General features: G+C 55.8%; 1 protein-coding gene across 2 annotated transcripts; it reads left to right on the top strand.

Annotated features, from left to right (window-relative positions):
• The first annotated feature begins 237 nt into the window (after nucleotides 1–237).
• Nucleotides 238–22,781, top strand: MAPKAPK2 (MAPK activated protein kinase 2). 2 transcript variants are annotated; one of them, XM_030465381.1, is made up of 10 exons: nucleotides 238–663; nucleotides 17,314–17,453; nucleotides 18,866–18,930; nucleotides 19,466–19,545; nucleotides 19,651–19,777; nucleotides 19,960–20,035; nucleotides 20,197–20,321; nucleotides 20,599–20,684; nucleotides 21,135–21,215; nucleotides 21,493–22,781. In XM_030465381.1, exons 1-10 carry the CDS (start codon nucleotides 415–417, stop codon nucleotides 21,634–21,636), a joined length of 1,173 nt encoding a protein of 390 aa, XP_030321241.1. In that variant the 5' UTR covers nucleotides 238–414; the 3' UTR covers nucleotides 21,637–22,781. The 2 variants fall into 2 exon arrangements, with proteins under 2 accessions (XP_030321241.1, XP_030321242.1); XM_030465382.1 differs by lacking the exon at nucleotides 238–663 and adding an exon at nucleotides 5,873–5,917.
• The last annotated feature ends 3,824 nt before the right edge of the window (nucleotides 22,782–26,605 follow it).

Genomic DNA, 26,605 nt, shown 5'->3' with positions numbered 1-26,605 from the left:
CCAGCACATTCAGCCCCTCTCTGCCCCCCTCCGGAGCTCGGGGCCCCCGGAGGCAGAACGGGGCCGTCCCGGCGGGCGCAGGCCCGGTACCCGCCCCGCCCCGTCCCTCCCCCGGCGGCCGGGGCCGTCCGAGCCGCTGACATCAGAGCCGGGCCGTGCCGGGAGGAGGAGGAGGAGGTGGAGCCGCCACACCGGAGCGATCGATCGCTCTTCTCGGGGCCGGGGCTCACCGGCGGGGGGCGGCGGCGGTGGTGCTTCACCCCCCCCTCCCTTTCCCCCTCTCCCTTTCCCCATCCTCCCCTCCCCGGCTCATCCCGCTGCCTCCGAGGGCTTCCACCGGCTGCCCGCCCATCCCGGAGCCCGTCCCGGATCCTGTCCCGGATCCCGCCCGGCTCGGCCCGCCCGCCGCCCGCCATGCTCTCCGGGGCTCCCCCGCCGCCCGCCGGGTTTCCCAGCCCCCCCCAGCCGCCGCCGCCGCCCCCGCCGCCCGCAGCTCCCCCTCCCCACGGGCCGCCGCCGTTCCCGGGGAAGGGCGGCCTGCAGATCCGGAAGAATGCCATCACGGACGACTACAAGGTCACCACGCAAGTGTTGGGGCTGGGGATCAACGGGAAAGTTTTGGAGATCTTCAGTAAGAAGAGCGGGGAGAAGTTCGCTCTCAAGGTGAGGAGGGGGCTCAGCCCTTCCCCGACGGGGCTGCCCCGGGGACGGGGTGTGGGGACACACAGACACACACAGACACACACACAAGGGACACGGGGACCGGACGGGCAGGCGGGTGCCTCCGGGCTGCCCCCGCCCCGCCGCGGAAGGGGCCGGAGGAGCCGGGAGCTGACAGTGATGGAAGACGTCTGTCTGCTTGGGGAGGGGTCCCGGGGGGACGGGACGGGGACATGGGCAGCGACAGCGGTGAGAGCGGCCGGGACAATGGAGCCGGCTGCCGCCCCTCCGCCCCGCCATGCTTTAATGTATTTTTTTTTCCTTACTAAGAGCAGCGAGATGAGGCTTTCCGGCTTTCTAATGGCAAACAAAGCGAAATGACATCTCTGTAGCACACCGGGGGGAGGGTCTGGAGTGGAAAGGAGCCCCCCAGCCTGGCTGCTGTCACCTCGCGGGGGTCGCAACCCCCTCAAACTGGGGGGGTTCCTTGCCTGGAGCTGCTGGGAGCACTTCGCCTGAACGCTGGCAGCTGCTGGCGTGTCCCTGTTTGGTGGCAGCTCTGTCCCAGCTCTCCCATGTGACACCGAGCAGCGGTTGTCCCCCGGCTTCCAGCAGGGAATATTTCAGTGTTAGGTTCACCCCTTGTCGGCGAATTGCTTCTGTCTGAAAGAAGTCGTAGCTAAATAGTAGCTGCCGAGGTGTTTTATAGCACACGCCGGGTGATGCCAGGGTTTCCTTGTTTTCTGAGCAGAGAGGGGAGTGTGTGTCCCTGCTGGAGGGACTTTGGGAAGTTTGAGTGGCTTCAGGACACGCTGGGGACAGGCAGGCTGCTCGGTGGGAGCTCCGTGTTCTCCACCATCCCTGCAATTTGTGCCCACACATGAGCTGTTCAAACCCTCAGCGTTACCCTGAGAACGGTGAAAGCTTCAAGCCCCCCCCTCCCCTACCCCCCAAATCCGTAACCCCCACCCCTTTTGTTTTCCCATCTGGTGGTATCTGGGATTCCAAACCTGAACGAATGAATGAACAAATGGCTTTGGAGGCATGGGGTGGTGGGGGCTGCCAGGGACAGCGCTGAACCCCAGTGGTTTAGGGCTGAACAATTAAAATTTGATTTTCCTTTGGAAGTGCAGGCATTTCTGGTGAGCAGCACCGAGCTGTGCTCCGTGACAATGTGGATTGTTGTCTCCTTTGGTTGAAAATCAGCAAAAATCCTCTTGTGTTTTGACAGGCAGGCTCCTTCTCACTTCTGCAGCTGACTCAAGTCTTTCAGGTGCAGATCCCAGCACTTCCCCTTTGCAGCCCTGAAAGGGGAAGGATGGCAGAGGAGACCCAGGGCTGGTGGTTCCTCCCTGCCCCAGCACGGGTGGCTTGGTTGGGGCCATTACCCTGCCCCCGGCAGAGCAGGGTGCAGCAGATGGGGTCAGGATTTATTGCCACTCTTCAGGTTTCTTCCTTGATGCTGCTGGAAAGCATCTTGGAGCAGAGGAGCTGTGGTGTAGGAGGGTGCTATGGAGCACCTGGGGAGACTGAGGAATGTTCTGGGATCAATCTCCAGTTTGGAAAAGCATTGGTTGCCTGTCCCCTGCCCCGGCCTCTTCACACCTCCCTGCTCGGGGGGAGCAGCTCAGCTGAGTGGTTGGATGCAGCTCAAAGAGCAGCACAGCTGCTACTGTAAGTGACTCCTTCCAGCCCCTTAAAAACTGCTACGCTGGGACTTTGGGCTCTGGGATGATCTGGTGGGTACCCAGCTTGGCCTGGTGAGTGTGAGCAGGCTGGGGTTACTTGGCTGTTATATTTGGAGTGAGGTGACAGCCCCCTGACTTCATCCCATCCGGTACTCAGCCGGGGTAAGAGCTCTCTTGGAGACCTGGGGAGAGGGATTTGGATCCGGATTACTCATGGGCTGCATCAGTGTGGAAAGATGACCTAAAGCAGGATCCACAGAAGTGATTGCAGGGAGTTGTCATGTTTCAGATGATGCTTAAAAGCATCCTGATGGCCCACGGCCAGAAGGCACAGCTGAAGTCTTGCTGTGCTGCCTGCTCTGGTTGTGTAGCAAACCTTTCCATGTGGAACATTACTCCTTACATTTGCTGTTCCAAAATCTTGTAGAATAATGCAATCCTCCACTGGAGGGGAAACAACTGTGTCTGTCTCTGATGCTAACAGCATCTTCTGCTTATGTTGTGCTTCCTCTTGGATCCTGAGCATCTATTATGTTGTTAAACCTCTTTTTCACCAGAGAGATGCATTTAGGTTGGGGTTTTGCTGAGAGTCAGTTTGCTAAAGTGAACTTTTCAGTGCTCTGGGAGGGTGTGAGCTTGGAGACACCATTCCAGCAGCAGTGAAAACATTACAGCCAATTTTCTCCTCCTTCCATGGCAGAGACACATCATTAAATAAAATGTGTGCCAGCTGATGGATGTTTTTACTTGCAGTGAAGTGCCTAGGTGAAAGCAGGAGATACTCTTCTTCCGGATAGATCATTGTTTATTTTGCTACTTTCCCAACCCCAGTTTTATTTTACTTTTTGGTATTGAGCAATACCTGAAGTGTAACATCCCTGCATCATCTGGTGGGAGACAGGCCACCAGTGCTCCCAGTCACCCATGACTTGCCCTTGCTTGATGCTCAGGGATTTATGGCAGGGTGGGAATGTGAAGCCTGCAGAGAGGTGATGAATGGAACTGAAATGTGAGGTCTGGTTGGTTTCTTACCACTTTCTTCCTTGTACCTTGGTGTGATTTATTATTAGGCAAAATTAAGCTTGTCATTTCTGCAAGGCCTGCTGGATGTAGGTCACTACTGACCTGACTTGGTGTTCTTGGTTGTGGTCAGGCTGTTGGCATTAGTGGGGCTGCGAGAGCCTGCTGCAAATTCCACTTTTAAGACTAATCTTTAGGCAAGATACTGGGGGAGTGTATATGACTGGGTCTCTTAACTGGGCCAGGAAATCACCCTTGAACCAGTGGGGCTGAATACTGGTGGGTGGCAAGTTTCTTTCTCTGTCACAGGTGTTGCTGGATGGAGATCTTTGTGGAGCAGGTTTCCTTTAAAGCAAAGTAACAAACCTCCCTCCTAATCCCAGCTCCTAAGCAGGAAACCCTCAGCTGGACTCTGGTGAGCTTGGAAAAGCTTCACAAGGCTGGGGAGGCTGCCTGCAACCTGGCCCCTCACTGGAGCATCCTTGGTGCTTTGGGGTGTGTTTGTGAAACACTCTCAGCCCCATCAGCTCATCTCTGAGTGAAGGTTCCTCTGGTGGAGGAGGAAGGAGGGCAGTGCTTTTGTGGTTCATTATTCTTGTAAGATGCCTGTTGTGGCAAGAGAGCAGCTGCCTGGTAGCTGATAAGTGAGCAGCCTGTGGATGTGTTTGTGTTCTCTCTGCCACGGTGGCTGAGGTTCTTCTCAGGGACTTTTAGAGAGGAAAAGCCCCTTGTTTCCCCTGGTTTCCTGGAGCTTCCTTGGAGGACAAAGCATTCTCTCTCAAAAAAATTCAGCTGGAAAAGTAACCCCCAAGTGTTGGGTTGAATGAAGATTCTGGACTCCTGGGAAACAACTCTGTGTCTCCTGTACTTCTGCTTCTCTCTCAGTGGGGGATATTTTTGTTTTTTATTTTTTTTAATTCTCTTTTTATATAACCAGCCTTTCCTCTAGCCTTCTGTGCTAGTCATGGTGGAAAAGCTGTGGAAAGTGTAGTGACATCACTGGGACTTTTCCAAGACAGTGGTTTTATTATCTCATTGACCAAAGGAGTTTGTCGACTCGGGGTCTGAGTTGGTTTAAACAGTTCAGAATTTGCCTTCATCTCTTCTTCTAAAGACACGACGTGTTCTGAGCAGTCAAACCAATGACTGAGATGGACTGAGAGCATCTGGGAACGAGGGCTTGGGTTTTGCTGTGGTGTGTGCTCAGGAAGTGCCAGGCTCCTTCCTCTTCAAGATAATCTAATCCCATCAGTCAGAGGTTGTGCAAAAGAAGATTCCCACATCTTCAGAGGTGGGGAACTGAGGTGCAGTGGTCTGCTGAGGTCTCACAGCTCCTCAGAACCAGGACTGGGCATAGGAACTGAGCTGGTTCCTGAGATAAACCCTCATGGGCAGCCATCCTGCAGGAGAAGAATCCATCCTGGATGTGTGTGATTGACTGGCCAAATACAGCCAGGTGGAAAGCTTCATTTTGTCATCCACACTGAGCTGCTGCTGGGCTTAGGTGAAGTTTCTGCCTAGGAAGCAAAAAAGAGCAAGTTGGGGACTTTTTTCTTCCCAGAAACCTCCAGAATGGCTGCAGCTCACCAGGGTGGGTGAACTCCAGAGAGGCAATGGAGGGGTTTGCAGGACAGTGTTGATTCCTGGGAGGCATTTGGGGGGGTGGCTGGGTTGGAAGCAGTTGTTTTGCAGTCCCTGTGGCACGGGGAGCAGTGTGGCTCCAGGTTTGGCATCTCCTGAGCTTTCCTGGTGGGTTCCTATGCCCCACACCAGGGTGTTCCTTAGGGTTTTGCAGCAAAAGCTTCAATGCTGCTTTTAAACCCCCATCCCTTTGCTTGGCTTTGCACTGTCTGCTGAGAAACTGTGAGGGGAGGGGGAATGGGAGTGAAAAAAAGAAACCTCTCTCCTGAACAAACCCTTTCCCCTGCCAGCTCCCAACATCTACAGCTTCCCAGCCCCTGGCCGGCCCTTGCTGCAGAAGTCGGGCTGCTCTCCAAGCACAACCGGCCCCGGTGCCTGGCCTCAAGTTGCAGCATTCAGGCAGCATGACCTCACCTCCGGGTTTCCAAGAATAACGCGTGGGTCCCCTCCCCTCCTCCCCGCTGCCTCGGCAGCTCCGGGGGATCCGAGTTTGTCCGGATGCTTCCAGGGAGCCCCCGAGGCTGCCCCGGGCTCTGCCGCTCCTCTCCCCTCCCTGGGCAGGGCTCTGGGCAGCGAGGGTCGGGCAGGATCTGGGAGAGGGTTTGCAGGACCCGGCTGAGCTTGTAGCCTGGTTTCCGAGGAGCTGGAGCCGTGAGGATCAGGGTGATCCTCCCAGCATTTCCTGAGGCTGATGGGGAACACGGCTCTGCCTGCCCTTTCCCAGGGAACCTCTGTCTCTGGGTCACTGGTAGTGGGACAGCTCTTCAGCAGTGTCCAGAGCTGCTGAGCATCGTGGTCTGACAGTGATGTGGACACAGGATTTTAAAAGCCCCCGAGCCCCACGTCCTGCTGGAAGGGCCCCTCACCCCCTCTGCTTGATGCCCCTCGTGTTTCGTGGCTGCAGGATGGTAAAATACATTTTTATTTCAGCTCTGGCCAGCACGAGGACTGTGTGTGTGACCAGTGCCTGGAGGTTGGTTCTGGGGAGGGCTGATGTCCTCAGCTGAGGATGATGGGGAGCAGCACCGGGGGTCAGAGCAGGGCACAGGACAATAAGTCTGAATACAGGGAGTTTCAGCAGCCTTTCAAGCTGTTGTTTCTTCATACCTCGTGGCTGAATTGTTTCAAAGGTTTGAGCCTTTTAAGATCTTCCCAATTTGGGGCAGGGATTACAGCAACCAGCAGGTTTAATGCTTGCATTAACTCAGTGTTTTCTTCGTGGCCTCAGGAAGGGGCTGAAGGCAGCAAGTCCGTGAGTGCTGCTGGAACATCCCCCTGACCTGAAAGGACCTAAAAATGAGTTGTGCTGAGATGCTGTGAGCCACCAAAAAGTCATCCAGGGGGTGGTGGGACAGTACCTGCCATCAGGAGGGGGGTCACAGGAGGGGGGTCCTGGTGCTGCTCCTCTCTGAGTGCTGCTAGGAGCAGACAGAGCACTTGCTGTGGCTCTGTCTGTGGTCTGGTGCTGCCAGGAGGGTGACAGCATCTTCCCCTGGGGTAGGGCCTTAGGCTGGAATGTGGCTTTGCTGTGACAAAGCACCCTGTCCCAGTGGGGAGGGCAGGTGAGCACAGTGTGACTGGCACATCCTTTGACATCCTGTGTAATGGGATTATTGAAGCTGTTGGCGTCAGGGTGATTCTGTGCTTGGCTGTCCAGGGAGCTGCAGCCTGAACCAGAGATAAAGTTCAAAACACAAGCCTGGATCTGAATGTTCCTGGGGTGCCAGGCTGGGACTTTGCCACTCTCCTCTTGTGAGATATCCTATGCTTTGGGCTGTAGGTTTGGGAGGGATGGAAGGATCCATTTGTTTCCTCCAAGCTCCTGATGAACTTCGGGAGCATCTGCTGAGCTGCTCTGCTGCCCTCCTGGAGCTCCTGGTGCACAGCACTGAGCTGGGGCAGGCTCTGGAGAGGCTCCTGCCAGATGTGTGTGTTTTCAGGGAAGCGTGGCTGGAACATGAGCTGGGCTGCTGTGGAAATTTGGCAGTGGGTCCCCTCAGTCTGCAATTCCAGAAGCTGCAGCTCCTCACACCCCAAGGTGCCAGGAGGGGGGAGCCAGGTCCAAGGGGTGGCTGCTGGGAGATGGGGATGGTATTCCAGGCAGCTCAGCTGGGCTGGGGGGAGAAGCACACACAGTCCCATCCAAACCAGCCAGAAAGTACACGTGTTAACCTCAGCCTGCTTTAAAAAGAATTAGTAAATAAAAATAAAAGGTGGGAGGGAGCTGCTCTGGGAACGGGGATGTGATTTTTATTTTCAGTAGTGGTAACAGCCTCACTGCATCTACCAGCTCAGTGTGTAAGAACAGTTAATGTTCTTAAACAGAAGTGTATCAGAAATGTATTTTTTTATTATTTTATTTATTTTTTAGCAAAAAGGCAGGGGCTGAGCTGGCAGGCAGCTCCACTGCAGGTACCCAGGTACCAGCCACCCCCCAGTGCTGGCTCCTGCAGCTCCCATACCCGCTGCTTGCAGACACATCCAGGCTGTGGGAGGCACATTTGCCTCCAGCAGCCTCCTCCTGCCTGCCCTGTCCCCTCCAGGCTCTGCTGGGATTCTTCCTCTTCAGCCATTTCACAACCCTGCTGCCCGTTGCACTGGGCTGAGTAAACTCTTGCACAAGTGGCTCACTGCTCCTTTTCCTTGTGTCCTCAGTGCTGTCCCTGCAAGGATCAGTGCCCTTCCTGGGGCAGGGGGCTTTGTGCTTGTGTTGGATTGCTGATGTCTCCATCTCCTCTCTCTCCCACTCTGCTTATTCCACTCTGGGGCTGAAGCTCCCAGTACCTTTTATCATAAGGAAGAGCTGCTGATAAACAGCTCTCAGCCAGGACACGAGGTGCTCCAGAAGTGGTGGGATCCAGCAGGGAGGTGCTCAAAGTCTGGGGAAGAGAGGTTTGGAAGTGTCCTGGTGCTCCAGTTCCCCAGCTCCATGAGGAGATGATCAGCCCAACCTTGGGTGCGTGTTGTTAGAGATGCAAATGCTGGGTGGGTGAAGCCTGGGTGAGTAAGATGCTGAGGAGATGATGAGTGGATTAAAGTCTGCTCTGTGCATGGTGCTGAGCAGCAGCTCCAGCGCCTGTGGGGTGGGAGGGTTGGAGCTGGAGCTGCTTCCTGGGAGCTTTGGAGCTGGTCTGTGGCTTGTGCCCTCCACCAGGGTCTGGAGGAGTTGAAGGAGGTGATGATGATCATGTGCCTCAGCATCCAGTGCTTTTGGGCTGATATTCCTGTCTTTGGGCTTCACCTGGAGGAACTGCAGCCTGGGCTTGGGCAGGTCAGGCACCTCTGGCTTTTCCCAAAACATCCCTTTCATGTTTCTCTCTCCTCAGAGACAGCAGTGAAACAACCAGGAATGGCACTGGGTTTGGCTGGGACATGGTGGCAGTGCCTCGAGGCTTTTAGTGGCTGAGCTCCTAACCAGGGATGAACACCTGGAACTTGGACCCATCTCCAATCCAAACCCTCCCAGCAGCCTTGAAACTTAATTACAGCAGAGATGGGACCATGCTGTGAAGGGGGGGATGTCGGGGACTTGCTTTCCCTCCTAAGGCCATGGAGGCTCTGCTGACCTGGGGCATTGCTCCAGGCTCTGTAGGTTGGTGGCAATGCCAGCTCTGCTGCTTCCCAGTGTGTCCCAGTCTGCTGCAAAGGGAACCAGGGGGCTGTCAGAGCCAGGCAGCTGAGCTGCACAAAGGTTTTACTGTCTGCTCTGTGCCCCCCTGCCCCTAAGCCCTTTTCCTCAATAAGTGGGATTGGAAAAGCTTAAATTCATCCAAACCTGAACCCTCTGACCAGCTTTCCCCTGCCCACCCCAAGCCCTGGGATGAGCTGTGCCTGGAAGGCTGCCTGGCACCAAGGTTTGTTTTTAAAGGCTGGGTTTGGGGCTGCCTGCCATGGCCAGCTGGGGAAGCAGCAGCAGGGTTGGGTTTTTTTTTTTCTATTAGTTTGTTTAAATGTCCTTGCATTTATCCTTTTACCCCCTTTCCATTCTAAGCTAACAGGCAAACACTGTCCCCTCCCAGTGACACCACACTGGTGCAGGTTTCCCTTCTGATGGTGTTTTTTGGAGGTGTGTACCTCCAGGTGATGAGATGGGCACACTTGCTGCCTGAGTGGGCTGGAGGTGATGGTGCTGGCTGGGATGCTGGGAGTCTGGGCTCCATCCAGGCTTCACCAAACCCCCCCGGGTTCTGGAGCTGCTGCCAGCAGGTGCTGTGGAGGCTCCTGGGGCTGCTGAAAGCCTGGAAGGGGCTAATAATAGCCACTGGGAGCTTTAATGAGGTGCCAGCAGGATGCAAAGAAGAGCTTTTTTTTTTTTTTTCCCTAAATAGAAGCACAACTGTGTTTTCCTCACAGCTGAAGGAGTCTCAGGATGGTTGGTGCAGAGGGGCGAGTGGAGGAAGAGCACTCTGAGGCTCTCAGCCTTTCTTGCTTGAAGGTCCAGGATTTCCCCTGAAATACTTCTGTGTGGTATAAAATGGGAGTGTGCAGCCATAGGTGTTGGATCTCGAGTCTGGAGAGTTGCTTGGGTTCACTGCAATTGGGGGGGGTCCCACCAGCTCTTCTGCAGGTCCTGTTGGGTGTTCAAGGTGCTTTATGATGGGAGGAAGAGGAGGAGAGCAGCCTGTGGTGCTGGGGCAGGGTGTCTGCAGGCACCAGCTCTGCTTGGGGGGTGATGTGTACCCCTGAACTGCTCTGAATCACCCTGTGGGGTGCAATACCCCCCCTGCACTATCTGCCTTGCTGGGGAGGTGGGCTCTGTGCATCCCCCTGTTCCTGGGCTCCGTGCATCCCCCCCTGTCCATGGGCTCCTGCATCCCCCTGTCCCTGGGCTCTGTGCATCCCCCCGGCTCCTGCATCCCCCTCGCAGCAGAGCTGGAGGTTTTGCAGCGGTTGTGGGGAGAGAGAGGTGGAGGAAGCAGCTCTGGGAGGAGGAGGAGGGGGGGGAATGGGGGGGTTTGGTGGCCGGGGGGCCCCTGCCTCGCCGAGCGCAGACAAAGCCGGGTTACGAAATCCCCGGCTCGCTCCCGTCCTGGCCTTGCCCTGCACAAAACAAACCCCACTGTCGACAAAAGCAGAGGCCACCCAGGGCGGGAGGTGTTTGTCTTGCCCTGGAAAAGCCACAGCCCCGGTTCTATGGCCCTGGCAGCCCCCAAACAGTTTTGGTCATGGTGCCCTGTGTGGGTGATGCTGTCCCCTTTTTGGGGGCACACAACTTGGGAGTCTCTGAGCTCTCCCATGTCCTGGCTGCTGGGGATGCTGCTCCCTGCAGCCCTGCGAGTGTCACCGGGGCAAGGCAGAGCTGTCACCCGTGTCAGGGGACTTGTCACCTCCTGCGCTGAGCTGGGGTACCACAGCTGGGTGTGCATCTCTGGTCTCATCTCCGGGGAGGTGTTTGCTGGGGGCTGCTGGTGACAGAGCCTGTGATGAGGGTGCAGCTCTGCTGAGCAAACAGCCGAGGAGAGGGCAGAAGGGTGCAAAATGTTCTGGCGTCACCAAGCTCCCCGGGCACGTCAGTGAAACCCTGCTCAGGCTTGGCACTGGGGGAAGAAATGTGTCCCAAGGCCATGCTGCTTCCCCTGCCGGGGGGGAATGGTGTTCTGGGAGGGGTTGGCCTCCATGTGCCTTTGTGTCTTGGTTTGCTTTTATTGTTGGTTTTTGTTTGTTGGGGTTTTTTTTGCTTTGAATATATCCATTTTAGCATCAATTTATTTCCACCGCTGTGAGTTCTGTGTAAAAGCAGCAGCACCGGGCTGGTGGCAGCTCTGCTCCTCTTGTCCCATGGCAGGTCCTGCCCATGGGCTGAGCCCAGAAAAACTTCATTTTTGGGCAGAGCATGAGCCCAGGGGGTGCCGGGAAGCGTTGGGTGTTTGTGGGGCTTCTGGCACAGCTTCGTGGCTCCTCCACTTGCAGGGGTGGGGCTGGGCGGGCTGAGCCTCTCCCCTGTATCACTTCCAGCTTAAAAGCAAGGAATGGTTGTAAAAATAGAAGCAGTTCTTGGCTGGAGGTGTGGGGAATCCTCCTTCCATCCCCTGAGCTGCCCACAGGGTTGGAGGTAACGGGGAGGTCAGGCAGGTTGTCCCCAGGATTGCTGGGAGGCTGATGGAGCAAGGGACCCAAAAAGATGCTTTGTGCCCGTGGGCTGCATGGCAGGGGCCGAGGTGCCTCTGTCTGATGTGCCGAGGTGCCAGGGTGGTGATGCCAGCTGGTCAAGCTGTGCCTGCAGGAGGGAAGTGCAAAGGACATAGGTCAGCACCGAGTTAATGCTTTACTTTGGTGTATTTACTTGGGTATTAACCAATATCAGCTGCTTCCTATCATAAAAGCACAAATGTGCCCTTTTCTGGTCACCTCCTCAGCAGCTCCTGTAGGAAATCTGGTGAGGGATGGGGCTGGGCGAGGGCTTAGAGAGGAGGAGATGCTCCCGGCCCCCAGACTTTGCCAGGAGGCTGCAGTGAAGGGGTTGTGTGTGGAGCAGACTCTCCAGCCACAGCCCTGTCAACAGGCCCCTAATTTTGCTTTCCTCAGATGAATGTGAAGCTGGAAATAATTGCTCTTCACATCAGCCAGCAGCTCCAGCCTGCTGCTCGTGCCCTGAGTCAGTGGGGATGCTTCGTGCTGCCTCCTTGTTGCCATTCACCTGCTTTGACTTTTTCCCCATGAATTTTCAGCCCTCATCCTGCCCGCTGCCTCCCGGTCCCCTCCCTGTCCCCTTTGTCCCTGATGTCCCCACCTGTGTTGGTGGCCTTTCCCTCAGCACCCAGGGTGCTGCTCCTGGGATAACTGCTTTGGATGGAGCTTCATCTTCTTGAAATCCAGGAATAGTTGAGCTGCTGGTTATGGGGTTCTGCAGTGGGGGGCTGGCTGGGGGGCAGTGCCCCGATTGCCTGTGGAGGGGACACGGGCCCCTGGCAGGTGGCTCTTGCTTAAGCCCGGGCCTCTCTTCTGCTCTTCTCCTTTGTGTGCCTGGAGAGGCTTTTGTTGCAGCCTGAAAAGGCTGAATAGCTGCTGCATCTGTCAGGGGGTGAGGAAATACTCAGCAGATGCCCTGGGGAAAAGGGGGGGGGGGGTTGTGCTGAAGGATGGGGGGTCCCAAGCATCTCCTGGTGGGCACAGACCCCCCGTGGGAGCTGCGGGCAGGGGAGGTGGCAGCACACAGGGCACGGTGGGTTGGGCAAGTGGGTGTCCTTGTGCAATAGCCACCTCTTCCCCTGCCCCCTTTCCATCCTCCCACCCGCGTTGCAAAATCGCCCGCAGGTCAGGACCGAGCCGCCCTCTCCAACATCTGCTCCCCTCAGCCTGTTCCTGGGGGGCTTTTAGCTCACCCCTCACACCCTCAGTGCCTGGCTGCTTGCTTGGCTCTGCCAGGACCTGGGAACTCTTTCCCTGTGCTCTCCCTGAGGGCTCTGGCTCTTCCTCCCAGCACACGGATAATTCACTTGGAGAACGCGACGACGTCTGTCAGTTTGTGTTTGCTCAGCCTGCATCATGTCCTCAGCATTGCTCCTCCTCTGTGGCTCTCATGGGATTAATTCTCTCTCGCTGGGATGGTTTTTTCCAATCTCTCCGTCTTCCCTGAAGGGAGGTGAGGCTGCAGGGTGACCTTTAGTTCGTGGCCACTGATGCTCCACATGAGCTGGCTCTGCTCGTGCCTTGCCCGGTGGCCAAAGCCTCAGCATCTGCCTGGCCTCTGGTGGCCTCTGCTCTGTCCTCTGCCCTGCACACCAGGAGGCTCTTGTGGAGCCACCTCCATCAGGGAGCAGCAGCCACCCTTCTAAATAACCCCCCCCTGGTGCAGCTCCTTCCCTGAGCACCTCGTCCTCTCCCTCTCCCTCTCGCTTTCCCTCTCCCTCTCTTTCTCCCTTTTCCTCTCCCTCTCCCTCTCCCTCTCCCTCTCCCTCTCCCTCTCCCTCTCTTTCTCCCTTTTCCTCTCCCTCTCCCTCTCCTCTCTGGCTTTCTCCAGGCAAAAAAACCCATGGTGAGACTTTGCCCTCCTGGTGCTGTGAGGGGGGGAACAGCACATGCAAAGCATGAACGTGTTAAGCAGTTGGCACGGAAAGCTTAGAAGAGGCAAATCTTTTGTAAAGAAAAAGGTTTTTTTGCTTTATTAGGGAAAAATGCTCCTTGCTGGTCTCCTCAGGGGAACCCAGAGCTTTGGGTCCAGGCAGGACAAGTTCTGCTCTGCTCCCTGCTGCCAGCACAGGAGGCTGACAGCTTGCCCCTCTGCACCGTGCATTTATTTTTATTGCAACTTAATAAGAGTTTATTTTAACCCAGCCGGGGCCTGAGGGGAGTTCCTGGGGGCAGCCTGGGCCATGGGCACATCCCCCAGGTCGTGTTGCAGGGATTGTCAGGGGGGTGTTTGCTGCCTGGGCAAGGCGTGCAGGGTGTGCTGCTCTGCTGGGAGCTGAGGGGAATCAGGGGTGATCAAAATACACAGAGAAATAAAAATACCCTCCTGCAAGAGCAGCTGGAGCAGCCGGGGGGAGAGGGGAGGCAGAGCAAAGAGGGGAAATGGAGCAGCTCGGGTGCTGCTGTGTGCCTGAGCCTCAGTTTTCATGGAAATTGCCCGTGGGAGGCAAGTTTTCCCTTGCAAGGTCTTTTTCAGGGATATTGTGCCAGTCTGAGGGAGTTGTCACAGCTCAGGGAGGGAGGGACAGCAGGTTTTGGGGTGAGCAGCAGTGGGATGGTGTGCTGGGACCCCCTGCCCAGGGAGGGAGGGAGCTTCCTGGGCAGACCCACTGTGATTCATGGAAAATCATCATCCCGGGAGGAGGAGAGACTGAATCAGGGGTGCCTGAGGACACGGGTGGGCGAGGGAACGTGAGCAGCTCCAGCCCCTGTGTTTTCTCCAGCATCTTCCTTCCTGCCTCCTGCCTGCCCACCTTCACTGGGCTTGGTGTGAGATGCTGGGGGGAACTGAGCTCGATGTGGTGTTGAGCAAGCCTTAAATTCTTAACCCATTCCATCTCAGCTGCAGCTCGTTTTTGGTGTTGGGGGGAGCAGCAGAGCTGGATGGAGCCCATGGGGTTTGCATCCCTGTTTCTGGCCGTGAAACAGAAACCCCGAGGAGCTTTCAGGAGCTGCTCCCAGGGTTTTGTCTTCCCAAGCTAATGAAAAGCCCAGAGGTGCTGCAGGAGCCCAGGGGGATCTTTTGCTCCCAGGGGTGCTGAGCACACTGGGGAAGGGGCTGTGGTGTCTGCTGCAGGATGGGGATGGTTTGGGAGCCCTCAGCTGGAGGGTTTTAGTGCAGCTGAGGAGTGTGGTCAGCTCTGCAGGTTGCTCATTTCTCTGCCAGCATGCAGTGGCTCCTGGGGGAGCTGTGCTGAGCCAAGGCACAGGATGGCAGCAGACGGTGCCTGCTGACATCTCAGAGGTGCCAGGCTGCTGCCAGGGGAGCTGAGATGCTGCTGAGCCTGGATTTCCTCCCTCATGGCAATTCACCCTTCCCTTGCTCTCCCTATTTTCCCATGGGAAGCAGAGATGGGGATTGTGCAGGGCTCTAGGGTGGCACAGCTGTCCTGGTTGTCCCCTGTGGGACACCTCTCTGGTGATGACAGGAGGTTTGGAGACCTGCAAAGCCAACATTTAAAGCACCCAACCCCCGTGAAGGGAAACGCACGTGATCCCTCTGCTTGTGGATGCTGGTTTTGCCCAGAGGTGGTGGCTTCACAGTGCTGTCCTTGTGTTCTGTCCCAGGGACACTTGTGTAACGTGGGGATCCGGTTACTGCCTGCCCAGCTCAGCTGCTGCCCCTCTGTGTCCCAGAGCTGGGGCTGCAAGGAGCCCCCTTGGAATGGGGAGGGATAATGGAGAAGGAAAAGCTGAGCTGAGAGCAGCTCTGGGCTGGCAGGCGGTTCCAGTGGGTTGGGCTGTCCATCTGCAGCCATCTCTCCTCTGTGAAGTGTTTTCTGTGCTTGTGCTCTGGGCCTGCAAAATCTTCTGCTTCTGGAGTCAGTGGGGAGGGGACATTGTCCCCAGGCAGGGGTGGGATGGAGCAGTTCACCCTCGCTGACCCTCAGGAAAACACAAGGTGTTTTTTCCATCCCAGCCTCCTCGTTGCAAGCCAAGAAACACAAACCTTGCTGCAGCCACAGGCTGGATTAGGGATCAGGGCAGCATCACCACACATCCCAAAATATGTCCCATGTGAAGTTCCCATCACCAAGCAACGCCTGGGATGCCAGGACATCAGCCACCCATCATTTCACTGCTGCCTGAAGAGGAGAAGCTGCTGGAAGTGCTGCCCTTGCCCTGCCTGGACCAGGAGGAAGGGGTTTGGGCATCACCACATCCTTCCTGCACCCCCTCCTGCAGCCTTCCAGCCTCACTGCTTCTGGCTTTCAGCTCCCCATCCTGCCAATGTCCTTTTCACCAGGAACATTTCCTAAATAGACCAAATAATTCTCTTAACAAGCCTCTCCATCCCAGGGGGGGTGGCTGGGGGGCAGCTGTGTGGCAGCTGTTCACTCGCCCGAGTACAAAAGCAAATGTCAGGGCTGTGCTGGTCCAGGTAATGGAGACTGCTGCCTCCTGATTCATTAGAAATACAATTAAGCTGCTTTAAAAGCTCTCTGGGTGACCTCTAAAAATTGGAGATATATTTCTGTACATCTCCTGTTTGTCTTGGGGAGAATGATGTTAACTGTGTGCTTCCTGCTGCTCCATTTTCCCAGCACGTAATTACAAATTGTTTTGTGTTTTGTGTTTTTTTGGATTTTGCTTTTTTTTTTTTTTTCCCCTCTTCAGCTTCCTGGCTCCCCAGGCCAGGCTGGGGGCTGCAAATAACCTAGCTTTTCTCCAGCCCCCTTCGTGCTGAGATTGCTGATGGCTTTGGCAGGATCTGGTTTTGAGAGTCACGGAGCAGCAGAGGAGCAGGGGGGGGCTGTCCAACCTCCTGCTCTGTCTTCCCTTGGCCCCAAGGTTGTTGGTGCAAATGATGCTGAGTGGTTGTGCAGGGGGTGCCTCAGCTTTGTCTCACCAAAGTTTGGGCTTTGCTGAGCCTCCAGGTGGTTTGATTCCAGAAGCCACATCCCTGGGCACAGGTTTCCTCCTCCTCAGGATACAGGAGAACCCAGGAGCTGGCAGAGAGGTGACCAGCACCCACCTGTGGGGTTAGAGCTGGGTGCCTGAAGGGTGCATCCAATTTGTCCTTTGCCACATGCTGTCAGAGGAGGGAATGCAAATTGCTGTTACTCTGATCAGCCAGCATTTCATCTATCAGTGGGCAACCTGCATCTCCTGGGGCTGCAGCAAGCATTAACCCTTCCTTCCATGAAATTCCTCTGCAGCAGAGGGTCCCAGGTCCTATTTCTGCTCCAGCAAAGCATCCAGGGGCTGATGCTTCTCCACTGGCCAGCTGGATGCTCTCCTCCACTGAGCAGCCCCAGGAGAGGGCAGAGGGGTGAGGAGAAGGTTTCTGTCTGGGTAAAACGAGCAAACCTGCATTTTCCTGCCCATGGAGGTGGGGGGGGGTGGGATGTATTTCTTGTGCCCCCACCCATGAGGTGCAGACCCCTTCTGGGGCAGGGGCAGTGGGTGCTGTGCCCAGCCCAGCCCTGAGAGCTGCTGGAGACAGGAAGGAAAATGAACAAGGCTGAAGAGAGGCAGGGTTGTTGTTCTATATTTAGGAGGCTAATAATTAAGGCTGGTTGTTTATCCTGACAAACATGGTAATTAATACTTCGTGGCAGACGAGCAAATCCTTCCTGCACCTGGGAACTCTGAGTTGTCTCTGGGAAGGGGGAGGGCCTCGTTAATGAGCTGCTGCTCCTGAGAAAAGCTGCTATTTAGGGAACATCTGGCTGGTCGCCTTGTCCCCTCCCTGGGCACACGTGTCTGGGTGCTGGTGGCATCTGAAGTCAGAGGGCAGAAAGCAGGAGGGTCCTGCCAGCCCCACGGGAGGTGGTGGGTGGGCAGCACTGCTGGGGGCTGCAGAGGGGGGCATAGGATGCTTGGTGGCACCCAGGGGTGCGGTGGGGTGGGTACCAGTGTGCTCATAAATGCAGGAGAAAGTTGTTCGCTGGTGGCACGGGCTGGCTGGGTGCCAGGGAGGCATCTCAGAGGGCAGGGAGGTGAGAGGAAGTCGGGATAAACTTTAACCAGCTTCGGGAGGGAGGGCAAGAAGCTTCGGAGAGCGGGTGGCTTCCCGTTCTTCCCACTAGATGGGGATGGAGGCATCGCGCAGGGCTCGCTGGAGCATCCTGCCAGCCGGGTGCACCCACGCTTGGCCTTTCTCCTTGGTGCCATCTCCAGCTGGGCTCCGGCTCTCCCGAGGGGGCTGACAGGGTCTCTTTTTTTCCTGCAGATGCTGCAGGACTGCCCGAAGGCCCGCCGGGAAGTGGAGCTGCACTGGAGGGCATCACAGTGCGCCCACATCGTCCGCATCATGGACGTCTACGAGAACCTCTACCAGGGGAGGAAGTGTCTGCTCATCGTCATGGAGTGGTGAGTGATGGCAAAACGGGGGTCAGCACCTTCCTGCCCCACTGTTGGGGTGCTGGGGAACCCCGGGAGATGGGGGGAAGCAGCCTGTGAGCTGCTGGGTGGGAGTGCTGGGAGGGGAGAGGTGCAGTGCCGGAGGGAGGGAGGGTGGGAGCTGTGCTGGCTCTGAGTCATTCTGAGAACATTCTCAGGAGGCTTTGGGCCTGTGGTTCTTGCTGCAGACAGCTCATAACCAAACTGGCTTCGGCCACTGAAAGTTGGGGTAGTCCACAGGTTCCTGGCACCCTGCAGGTGCAGCCCACAGCCCAGCATCCCCTGACACTGCTGCAGCTCTTGCAGCAGCAGCCAAGTGGCTCTGGCTGGGGTTGGTGTTTGCTGTAGCCCGGGGAGGAGGAGGAGGAATGAAGAGGAAAGTATTGAAACCACATCCCAACCGCAGCTGTGATTTGCTGCAGCTTCCTTGCCAAAACCTCTCTCTCCCCTGGCAAGCCCCCAGGTCACCGGGGGAGGGCCGGGGGTGCCAGGAGCAGCAGCTCTGGTGTGGGAAGAGGTTTCTGAGGAGAGCAGGGGGGTGCCGGGCAGCTGGGGATGGGAAGGGTCTGTGCTGCTCACCAGGGGAAAAGGGCAGCAGTGGAATGGTTGGGGACAGGGCTGTGGGGCAGTGACTGCTCCCTGCCCCTCAGGGAGGCTCTGGGGCTGATGCCCATCACAAGGCAGAGTTTTGTGTGTCCCCTCCTGCAGCCACTGCCCCAGCAGCTGCGTGGGGTCTGTGTCACAGATGTCCACTGAACATCCAGGGTGTTTGCACCAGGAAAGACAGAAACCATTCCTGCTCCAGTTAGATGAGCCCGGGGCAGGAATCCCCGATGTCCCTCCCTGTTCATGTGGAGAATTATCCCTGATCTCGCTCCTCATCCCTCTGGGAGCTGAGTTGTTCCTCAGGATACCTGAGGAGCCTTTGCCTTGGGAAGGTGCCAAGGTTTCCATGCTCCTTCTCCAGCACCTTATGTGTGAGCTCGCTGCCTCCCGTGGGTCCCATGCCTGTGTGGGTGCTGCTGACCTGGGGCTTTACTCAGCACTTCTGCACAGGGTTAGTGTGTCGGGGAGGTGGTTGGTTTGTGAACTAAACCAGGTCAGGTGTGCTGGGAGAGCTCTCACCACCTTCCAGCCACGTTTGCTGTCTTTACTGTAAATGTCTTTCCGTGGGCTGGTGGGGAGACCACGTCCACTCGCACCCGACCTCTCCGTGAAGCCTCTGCCCTGCTCATTTCTGGAGGAGGCTTGGATGGACAAGGGGTTTGTTTGTTTCTTGCTGAGCTGGCGCAGCTCCTGGTGGAGCATCTGAGGTTTGGGTACAGCCTGTGCCAGCGTGGGATGGGGGCTGCAGCACCTGATGCCTCCTGCTTCTCTTCCAGCTTGGATGGCGGGGAGCTCTTCAGCAGAATTCAAGACAGGGGAGACCAGGCCTTCACAGAACGGGGTAGGGCATCCACAGGGACCTGGGGTTTCATCTTTGGACCCTTTCTTGCTGTTCATAGGAAAGCCTCTAGTCCAGCCCCTTCCCTCTTTTGAACCCCCAGCAGGGTTTTGCTCCTGAGGGATGAGGCTGTGAGTGGCCCTGATTTCCTCTCTCACTCAAGAGCAAGGTCAGGGTTTTCTCAGCTCTGCGTTGTCCATCCCATCCCATCTTCAGCAACCTTCAGAAACACCCAGCCCCCCTCCAAAAAATGAAGGCCAAGTCCTGTGATTCTCATAGGTCTCAGGAATCTCATCCCCTCTGCTTCTGTGCCCAGGAAAAGTGTTGACACAACCAAACACCAAGCCTCGTGCCCCTACATCCCACAGGGAGCATCTTTCCCAATTGGTTTCCCTGCAGATAAACTTGCATGTAAAGGTTTCTTGATTTGGGGTTAATTTTTTTTTGTTTGGTAGGGGTTTTTTTCTGGTTTTGGGTTGGTTTTGTTTTGGTTTTTTGTTTTTTTTTTTGATTGTTTGGTTTTTTTGCTCTGCTTTAGAGGCTTCAGAGATAATGAAGAGCATTGGGGAAGCCATCCAGTACCTCCACTCGATCAACATCGCACACCGGGACGTGAAGGTGCTGAGTTCCCCCCCTCCTGCTGGTGCTGAGCCCCCTGGAGCCCAGGGCAGTGCTGAGGCTGCCCCAGCTCTTGCTCACTTCTTGTTCCCTCTGTTCTCACAGCCCGAAAACCTCCTGTACACCTCCAAAAGGCCCAACGCTGTGCTGAAACTCACGGATTTTGGCTTTGCTAAGGAAACCACCACGCACAACTCCTTGGCCACCCCGTGCTACACCCCCTACTACGTGGGTAAGGGTCTGGGGGCTCTCAGCTTGCCAGCTGAGGGGGCTGGAGGGTGGCAGAGCTGGCAGGTTGGGTGGTGGCCACACACAGCCCATCCCAGAGCTGCAGGCACTTCTCTGGTGGTTCTATGGGATGCTCTTGCCTGGTGCTGCCACTTCAGTTCTGGACTTTTTTTCTCTCTTTACCAGCCCCAGAGGTGCTTGGCCCAGAGAAGTATGACAAGTCCTGTGACATGTGGTCCCTCGGTGTCATCATGTACATTCTGTAAGTCCCAAGGGTCCCTTTTTCACCCACAGGGCTCAGAAGCAGGGGAGATGCAGCTTTGGAGCCCATCTTCCCCACTGCTCTGCTCCTGGCACTGCCCTGGGTGCTGCTGGGGAGGTTTTTGGGGTGATGTCTTGATTCTGCTTCCCCTCCCGGGACAGGCTGTGTGGGTACCCCCCCTTCTACTCCAACCATGGCCTGGCCATCTCACCGGGCATGAAGAAACGGATCCGGATGGGCCAGTACGAGTTTCCCAATCCCGAATGGTCCGAAGTGTCAGAAGAAGGTAAATGTGGTCCCTGGGGTGACTTGTCCCCAGGCTGAGGTGTCCTTTTGGGGACAGCCCTGTGTCCAGCAGCTCCAGGGAACACCGGGATGTGTTGTGGGGCACTTCTCAGTGGGGCAGCAGCTTCTCTTTGCTGGAGAGGCTTCTGCTGAGGGGTTTGAATGGGGTGAGGTCTGGGGCATGGAGGGGAGGAGAGGAACATGCAGGGGGTTTGGGGCTGAGTGTGGGGACAGCCCCCCCCCCCAGCTGACACCCATCCCCCTGTAAACCCTTCCAGTCAAGCAGCTGATCCGCAACCTGCTGAAAACCGACCCGACCCAACGCATGACCATAACAGAGTTCATGAACCATCCCTGGATCATGGTGAGGGGGTGGGGATGGGGATGGGATGGGGGATGAGGATGAGGATGGGGTGAGGAATGAGATGAGGATGGGGTGGGGGATGGGGGATGAGGGTGAAGATGGGGGGTGAGGATGAGAATGGATGGGGGGTGAGGATGGAGTGAGGAATGAGATGAGGATAGAGGATGGGGGATGAGGATGAAGATGAAGATGGGGATGAGGATGAGGATAGGGGATGGGGGATGAGGATGGGGATGGGGGATGAGATGAGGATGGGAGATGAGATGGGGGGTGAGGATGGGAATGGGGGATGAGGATAGGGGAAGGGGAATGAGGATGGGGTGAGGAATGAGATGAGGATGGGGATGAGGATCTGGATGGGGGATGAGGATGGGGATGGGGAATGAGATGAGGATGGGGATGGGATGGAGCCTGCAGCTCCCAGCTCACTCTCCTCCTCTCCCCTGGCAGCAATCCATGCAGGTGCCCCAGACCCCGCTGCACACCAGCCGTGTGCTGAAAGAGGAGAAGGATCTGTGGGAGGACGTGAAGGTAAAACCCCCCCCTCTTGTTCTCTGAACCCATCTGTGCCCCGGGTGCCACCTGGGGACTGTCCCTCCCCTGTCTCCCTTTGCCAACCGAGATGATCCGGGCTCACCCCGATACCCCAACTCCTGGAAAAACGAGTGGTGGGACCCTCAGTCCCCACTTCAATTTATTCCCAGGGGGTGGGGATGGGATGAACCCTCCTGGGGGTCCCGGGGGGGGGTTCTGGGGGCTGTGCCTGGGCAGGGTTTTGCTGAGGGTTCTGCTGTGTCCCTGCCCACAGGAGGAGATGACGAGCGCCTTGGCCACCATGCGTGTGGACTACGAACAAATCAAGATCAAGAAAATTGAAGATTCCTCCAACCCTTTGCTGATGAAGAGGAGGAAGAAAGCAAACCCCCCCGAGCCCACCGCCCTCCCCCACTGAGGGTGCTCCCCACCCGCCGGCCCTCGAGAAAGCAATAACTATATATATATATTTTTTAAGGAAAAAAAAAAAGACAAAAAGAGACAGACTGTTATATCGAGCGCATGGAATTCAGACATTTATACCAGACTAGTTATTTTTAGCTACTCACCCGTGTTTCTGACCTTTCTGGAGCAGGCGGTAAGATCCCCCCTCAGATCCACGTGTTGGGCTTGGGGATTTCTTTTCTTGTCCCTAGGTGATCACCGCCAGTAATTGGATCTTTTGTTGGGTTTTTTTTTCCCTTTTGTGAAACAGTTTTGATTTTTGTTTTTTCTTCCTTCCTTCCAAAGACATGGAAATTCCTGTGGTGACCTTTTTAGGGTATATATAACGTATAAATATTTTTTAAAAAAAAACCACCAACTACTGTAGAGCTGAAACCCAGACAGTGTGTTCCCTGCCTGGATGCTGCCTAGAGATGGGTTCTGCCCTTGGGAAGGGGTCGGGGGGGGACAGGGAGATAAAAAGGAGAAGAAGGGGAGCTGCCTTCTGCCCCGACCCGCTGTGCGTGGCAGGGCTGGCAGCAGGACATTGTGTTTGGCCTGGAAAACTGCTGCTTTTAAAGCAAAAAAACCACAAAAAACCCCAACCAACCAAACCCCCCCCCCTCATCCCCTCCCCATCCCTGTGTCTGTCTGTCTCTCTGTGCCTGGGGTGTGTGTTGTGTCCCTGGGGATGCTCCCGGTCCCTGCAGCCTGGAATCCAGCTCTGACCTCAGGAGGGGACAGGGGGGAGCGGGAGGTTGGTGGCCCCCTCATCCCCCCCCTGTTTGTGGGGTACAAGATGCTCCCTCCAGCCCCTGGGGAAAAGCAGGGGCCATGGGGGGAGTGGTTGGGGGTGTTGTGGGGCCAGAACTCCAGCACTGTGCCCTCCCCAGCTGGGTGTGTGGCTCCTGCCAGTCTGGCTGTTCTCAAGTCTTTAGTCCATGAATTATTATAAGTATAATTATTATTATTATTATTGTTATTGTTATTATTTGTCACAACGTTTTCACTGCGTTAAATGTGTTTGAATGGGGAAAGAGAAAAACATTTTTTTTAAGGCAACGTGTAGTTTTTAGGTGATCTTTTAGGCACTGTATGGAGTTTTAATTTGTTTTAAAACAACAAACGGTTTTTATCCCTTTATTTTTTTTTTTTAATTTTTATTTTTGTCTGTTGGCTTATACTAATCTTCCCAGTCTGCTCTTCAGTCCTTTGGATTAAAGACACTTCAAACATCACCCAGTCTCTCCTCCTTGCTTGTGTGGTGCTCCAGGCTGGGCAGGTGCTCTCCTGATGTCTTGAAATTGCTCTTTTTTCCCCCAAAGAGGCTGAGCTCCTCCAGGCTGCTCTCTGGGGATGTCCCTTTGCTTGGGGACAGTCTCTTGAGATCTTGTGCCTGAGTCTGCCCTGGCAAATAGGATTTCCTTCTCTTGTGCCTGTTCCTGGGCTTGGGGGTTTTGGGGACCTGGGCTATGGGATCGTGGAGCACGTGTGGGACTGGGGCTCCCAGGTGCCTTCCTCATCCTCCTCCTCCTCCGTGAGGATGCAGTGGAGGGACTCAGGGACAAGGACAGGTCCTGTCAGGACTCCAAACCATCACTCCTGCTTCCCATGTGGGGTTTTTCTCTGGGGGACCCCTGAGCATCCCCCCAGGTGGGTGTCCCAGCTCTCCCTGTCCTACTGGAGAGGGTCTGGGTGCCCCAGGTCCCTCTGGATTTTTTTGGGGATAGGGAAATGTGGGGTGGGAGTGCACCCTGTGAAGCAGGTGAGCTGCAGACGATGGAGGTTTTGGGGTTTTGGAGCAGCTGGAGGGGGTGCCCTGTTTGCCAGTTTTTGGGGGGCTGCTTTGCTCAAACTGCATCTCCAGCCCCAGCTCTCCCCTCATGCTGCCTCTTGCTGGGTTCAATGGGATGGATGGGATGCTGTAAGTTTTCCTCTTCCCAACTCCAGGAGCACCTGGAGATGTTTCCGATCTCCATTTGGGTCCAATTCATCCCGAATCTGGTCCAAAGCTCATTCCCTTGCCAAAGAGCCTGGGGTGCTGCAGCAGAGCCCTGGTCAGGGCAGGTCCCAGGGGCTCCCTCTGCATCTCTCTGGTTCTGCTGCTCATCAGTGCCACCTCTTGGAGAGTTTATTGCCCTGGGAGGATCCTTTTTGGTCCAGGTAAGCCCAGCTCATCCTGCCAGGCTGCTGGGGGCCATGGAGACCCTGGCTCTGGTGTGGGAGAGCTGCTGGGGACAAATGGGGCTTTTCTGGAGGTTCTGTCACCTTTTCCTTTGTGCCTTTGCTTTTGGGGTGCTCTCCACTGAAGTCAGACCTGGCTCCTGGTGTTAGAAATTGGGGAATATTTTAGCTTCAGTCCCCAGTTTGTACAGGGGGAGTTTTGAGGCACAGGGAGAGGAACTGGTGGTGGTGGGGAGGGGACAGCATCAACCCCTGAAAGGCTCTGGACCTTCAGCTTCATCCAGCAGCTGCAGGTCCTGGGCCAGCACATTTCTCCACTCCTTTCTTACAAATCTCTGGGACCTCCAAGTTTCTCAACTCCTGGTGGCCTTGAAACACCAGGCTTGCTGCTCCATGCTGAACTGGGCTGGGATTTAAGTTTCTCATTGTTTTGGGTCTTTTTTCCCCTCCTTGTTGCTCCACATGAGGTTTAGGTGAGCAGGAGGGGTGGGAGCAGCAGCTCAGAGAGTTTCCCAGTGGTGGCCCTGCAGGTCCCACATGGCAGCATCCAGCCATGGCCCTGTTCCTGCAGCCATAAAACTGTCTGCACAGCGTGTGGTTGGGAGATGATGTGCTGACTGAAAAGCTCTTGTCTTTTCAAGAAGTTACCAACCCCCTGCCACCGTGCAGCAGCTTCCAGACAGCACAGCTCCAGAGGCTGACAGTGGAACTGGGAGCTGCCAGGGTCCTGAGCATCCTCTGCCTGACCCAACCCTCCCCACTTTGCACTTAGAAAACCCAGCAGGTTTTGTGTGCTGGTCTCTGGAAAGTGGCTTGGTGTTGTAGCTGTTGGGAGGAAGCTTTCGAGTTGGTTTAGAGGCTGCACTTCGTGGTGCTTTTCACATCTTTGCAATGCTGACGTTGTGGAGGCTGAGAGGAGCTGGGCTTGGGGCAAGTTTGGTGTGGGACTGGTGAGACGTGGGGCTGGGACCTTATTCTGAGCATCCTGTATCACCTTGGGTGTTCTGTCCCCAAAATCCTGATGCTGTGCAGTGGCAGTTTCCTGCAGGCAGGACAGGGCAGAACAAGCCCTGGGATGGGTTTTCTGGCTCAGCTTTGTGCTTGGTGGGCTCTGGACCTGTGAGTTCCTGTGTGTGTCCTCCCCATCCTGCAGCTGGGGGATTGAGTGTCCTGGTTTTCCAGGCTGCCATGGTGTCTCCTGGTTTTCAAGGTGTGAAGGCTGCAGTTCAGCTGGGTGTTCACTCTGAGCACCCCACGGGTGTGATAGAGGGGGAAAAGCTGGAGCTGGGGGGATATCTGTGTTCTGAGGGGCTGGCACAGCACCCCAAACCCCAGCTCCCATGGGGGTGTTGCTGCTTTTGCTGAAGAGAAAAATGTTTTAGTGCTGGGGTGTGAGCTGTGGTGACACCAAATGTCTGGCAGTTGAGTGGGGACAGCTCAGGACCTCGGGATCCATCCTGCTCTGGGCAGGTAGGAGAAGGTTGGTCTGAGATGTGCTGGGAGGAGCAGAGGTAAAACCCACTTGGAGATGACAAGAAGAGCTCCAGCGACCTCCTCTGATCCCTCTTGCAGAAGCCAAGCAGGGAGGAGTAATTTTTTTGAGCTGCCAAGTTCCAAAACAGTGAGTTCATACCCAAACCCTGCCTGTAAATCATCTCTGTTTGCAGGGTGATGATGCTCACCCTGCCCCAGTGGAAACCTGGGCCAGTCACAGATGTGTGGCACCACAGGTGTGAAACACAGGCAGGTTTTTCCAGGGGCTGAGCCCCAGTTAGCTCTGATGGGCTTACCCAGGTTTTGGAACAGAAAAAAGGTTTTTATAAATAAATGTAATTGTAGTGATAAAACCCCAGCCTTATCTGGGGGCGTGGGGGCTGTGCTCTGGGGTTTCTTTGCTTCTAAGAGTCTGTTCTGGAAATCACTGTGCTGACTGACACAAATCTCAGCTCCAGTGGGGGAATTTGTGGCTTCAAATGCTGGTTTTTTCCCCGTGTTTGAGGAGGGGAAAGCGTTTTGACATGGGAATTAAAGCTGGCAGAGGGAGCAGGGCTGTGGCCCTGGTCCCAGCTCTGGGAGAGGAAGGGATGGCCATGGTGCCCCCCTCCTCCAGCCACCACTTTTCTCTCCCTCCCCAGCAGAAATCTCTGGTGCCAGCACACCAGCCTCTTTTTTTTGTTTCTGTCACCACTTTCAGAGCATCTGCCTGGGTGGATGAAAGCTGAGGTCTGGGTTCTGTGAAGCTGCTGGTACTGAAAGGAATAGCTGGGGCAGTGTGGGCGTGGGGTGAGAACTGACTTACTCATGCAGGGCAATATTGTTGTTGCTTTGGGTCTGAAGCTAAATTTCTCAAGAGATTTGTTCACAAAGCACCATAAATAAATAAACAGGAGAAGAAGGAGAGGGCAGGTGTGAGCTGGGGTGGTTGGAATGCAGGTGAGGATGAAGTGAGGAGTAGGAAGGGATTGTCTGGGGGAGATGATGTGGGGAAAAGCACTGAAAGGGCAGCTGGAGTATAAAAATTGGAATAAGGCTCTTGAATAAAGGATGTGGGACATGTGAGAGGCAGTGGCCATGTCCCTGTGCTGTGGCTGGAGTTTGGGGACCTGGGGATGTGGGGCAGGGCCAGCACAGGGATGCTCTGCACAGCTCTGGGGCCACTGAAGTGGGTTGGAGTTTATGAGCACCCTGTGTCCTCTCCAGAGATTTCCCTCCCATCAATCACCCTGGGGTTGTTTGTCTGCAGCTTTGGTACAGTGAGA

Source organism: Calypte anna, chromosome 26, assembly GCF_003957555.1.
Source record: "Calypte anna isolate BGI_N300 chromosome 26, bCalAnn1_v1.p, whole genome shotgun sequence".
Classification (NCBI taxonomy): Eukaryota; Metazoa; Chordata; class Aves; order Apodiformes; family Trochilidae; genus Calypte; species Calypte anna.
This window is presented reverse-complemented; position numbering and strand designations above follow the sequence as displayed.